Source organism: Suricata suricatta, chromosome 6 (genome assembly GCF_006229205.1).
Source record: "Suricata suricatta isolate VVHF042 chromosome 6, meerkat_22Aug2017_6uvM2_HiC, whole genome shotgun sequence".
Classification (NCBI taxonomy): Eukaryota; Metazoa; Chordata; class Mammalia; order Carnivora; family Herpestidae; genus Suricata; species Suricata suricatta.
Genome location: NC_043705.1, coordinates 11,784,548 through 11,787,015, shown reverse-complemented (window position 1 = coordinate 11,787,015; position 2,468 = coordinate 11,784,548). Strand labels below are relative to the sequence as shown.

Genomic DNA, 2,468 nt, shown 5'->3' with positions numbered 1-2,468 from the left:
AGGTCAGTGGCTTGGCGGAGCCACGCAGCGGTCAGAAGAGGCTGAGAGGGGCCCCTAGCCCTGCAGCAGCCCAACTTCGGCCTAGAGCGAAAATCCGGAGTCTTCTCACAACACCCAACTATCTTCAGTTCAGCAGATGCGGCGGCTAGGAGCGGAAGCACCAGCACCTGCCGGGTCTGGCGCCGAAGCGCAGGGCGCACGGCTCGGCGGGGCGAAGGGGCCGGCTCACCTTGTCCTCTGGGTCCTTCACCTCCACGAACATGCCGAGCCCGGGGGTGGCCGGCTGGTACTCCTCCCGCTGCTTGTCGTACAGCTGCGTCCGGTAGTTTCCTGGAGGGAAGTGGGGCGAGTCCTGAACAAACGAGCGCGAGGTGGCGTGGAGTCGGCCCACGCCAGGACGCGGCGAGACCGGCTGCTCCCCGCTCTGGAAGAGCGGACTCTCCCGCACCCCCCACCCCAAGACCAAGGTCTTGTTCCAAACTCTCCCCTTCCGCCCGCACCTATAACCATGGTCTCGTCCGGGATCTCCTCAATAAAGCACTTCTTTTCGGTCTCTCCGATGTGGAAGTAAAGCGCGCCTCCGCGGGCCACAAAGCACAGAAGCAACACGAGGGCCCGAATCACCCTGCCCAGTCCCCCTCCGGGCCGGGGCCCGACGACCCTCACGCCCTGCTCCGCAGCCATCTTGCTCCACCTGCCGGCGCAGTCGCAGCCGGCGGCGCCACGTAGCCCTGCCGCCGCCGCGGGGCCTGCCGGGACAGCGAGTTCGACCGGCTGGACTACAAGTCCCGAGATACCCCGCGACCGCGGCGAGGCAGTACCAGATTGGGGGAGCAGCTTCTGCCTGCATCCTAATTGGCGCCCAAGAATGAAAGCCTTTTTTTTTTTTTTTTTTAAATCAATCGTCCTGCGGCCGGGCGACTACTAGCGTTTACCACATTTTTACAGATGCTGCAAGTAACGCAGTTTGAGGTCGCAGTGAATAATGAGCAGATACAGCATTGAAACCGAGGATCCCTGACTTTTCCTCGGCTTTGCATCCGACCCTCTGGGCTTTGTTTTCTTTTTAAAAACTGAACTTTGGGGGCGCCTAGGTGGCTCAGTCGGTTAAGCGTCCGGCTTCGGCTCAGGTCATGATCTCACGGTTCGTGGGTTCAAGCCCCGCGACGGGCTTTGTGCTGACAGCTAGCTTAGAGCCTGGAGCCTGCTTCGGATTCTGTGTCTCTCTTTCTTTCTGACCCTCCCCTGCTCGCGCGCTCTCTCTCTGTCTCTCAAAAATAAATAAATAAAACATTAAAAACTTTATTTTAAAAACCTGAACTTTAAAAAGTGACACAAACAGTGCACCTATCTTAGGGAAAAAAAAAAAAAAGCCGAGGTCTCCTTTTACTGCTTCTTTGCCACCTGACACCCGTCCACTCGTAAATCTGGGCTACTCTGGTCTGTATGGTACCAGGTATCCCCCTCGCACCCTCATCAGCACCTGACGTCATCCACGCGGGCTTTGCTGCCCGAGCGCTGCTCTGATGACTTCTCCCCGAAGGTGGTTCGGTTCCCCAGGCGCCTGCCAGTAAAGAAATATTGGGGGTCTTGGGCCAGAGTCGCCCCGTTTTGGAGGGCTCTGCGTTCAGTGTGAGACCAACAGAGGTCTGAGTCTGTCCTTCGTGTCCTTCCCGGATTTTATCCATAGTCTAGTGTGTTGTGGCAGTTTATGACTGTGCCTCGTCAAGGTTTCATAGAAGTTGGAGGTTTTCTCTCTACTTTGGCTTTTCTTTGTTATTTCGATTTGGCCCCGGGGAGGGAAGTTTAATGAGAATCTGTTGACATGTCCCCCTCATTGGAAGTTTGACCTCCTTTTTCTTGACAGTAACAGTATAATGTAATCTTTGTATCTTATTTTTAACCCATTGTCCTGATGAACGTGGTTAAGATTTCTTATTCCCTATTATTTGCTCTTACATATATCACTGCAATAAATACTCTTGTTCGTTTTCTTTTTTTTAAAGAGTTATTTTAGCTTCTTTTATTCATTTTTAATTTTTTTAATATTTTATTTATTTTTGATACAGAGAGAGAGACAGAGCATGAGAGGGGGAGGGGCAGAGAGAGAGAAGGAAACAGAACCAGAAGCAGGCTGCAGGCTCTGAGCTAGCTGTCAGCACAGAGCCAGATGCGGGGCTCGAACCCACGAATGTGAGATCTGACCTGAGCCGAAGTCGGAGGCTTAACCGACTGAGCCACCCAGGCGCCCCTCTTGTTTGTTTTCTAAAAAAACATTACTGTAGGACATAGTCTTTTGATGAGATCACAAAAATGTCCTTTCAAACTTTATGCCAATTACAGTCTCACCAGCAGTGTGTCCTAATATTTAGTCTCCACACTCTGGTCAAATGTTCTCAACCTTTTTTTTTTTATGTTTATTTATTTTTGAGAGAAAGAGATCATGAGCAGGGGAGGGGCAGAGAAAA

The 2,468-nt window shown here is 52.3% G+C and overlaps 1 protein-coding gene across 1 annotated transcript in view; it reads right to left on the bottom strand.

The window, feature by feature from the left end:
• The window catches only part of LOC115293644 (transmembrane emp24 domain-containing protein 9), a 3,673-nt gene extending 2,953 nt beyond the window's left edge, over positions 1-720 (bottom strand). Inside the window, exons 1-2 of the mRNA XM_029941316.1 lie at positions 501-720; positions 230-330 (exon numbers count right to left, since the gene is read on the bottom strand). Of these exons, the coding sequence (XP_029797176.1) occupies positions 230-330; positions 501-684 (285 nt within the window). The 5' untranslated portion in view covers positions 685-720. The remainder of the gene's footprint in view (positions 1-229; positions 331-500) is intronic.
• Positions 721-2,468: the final 1,748 nt, after the last annotated feature.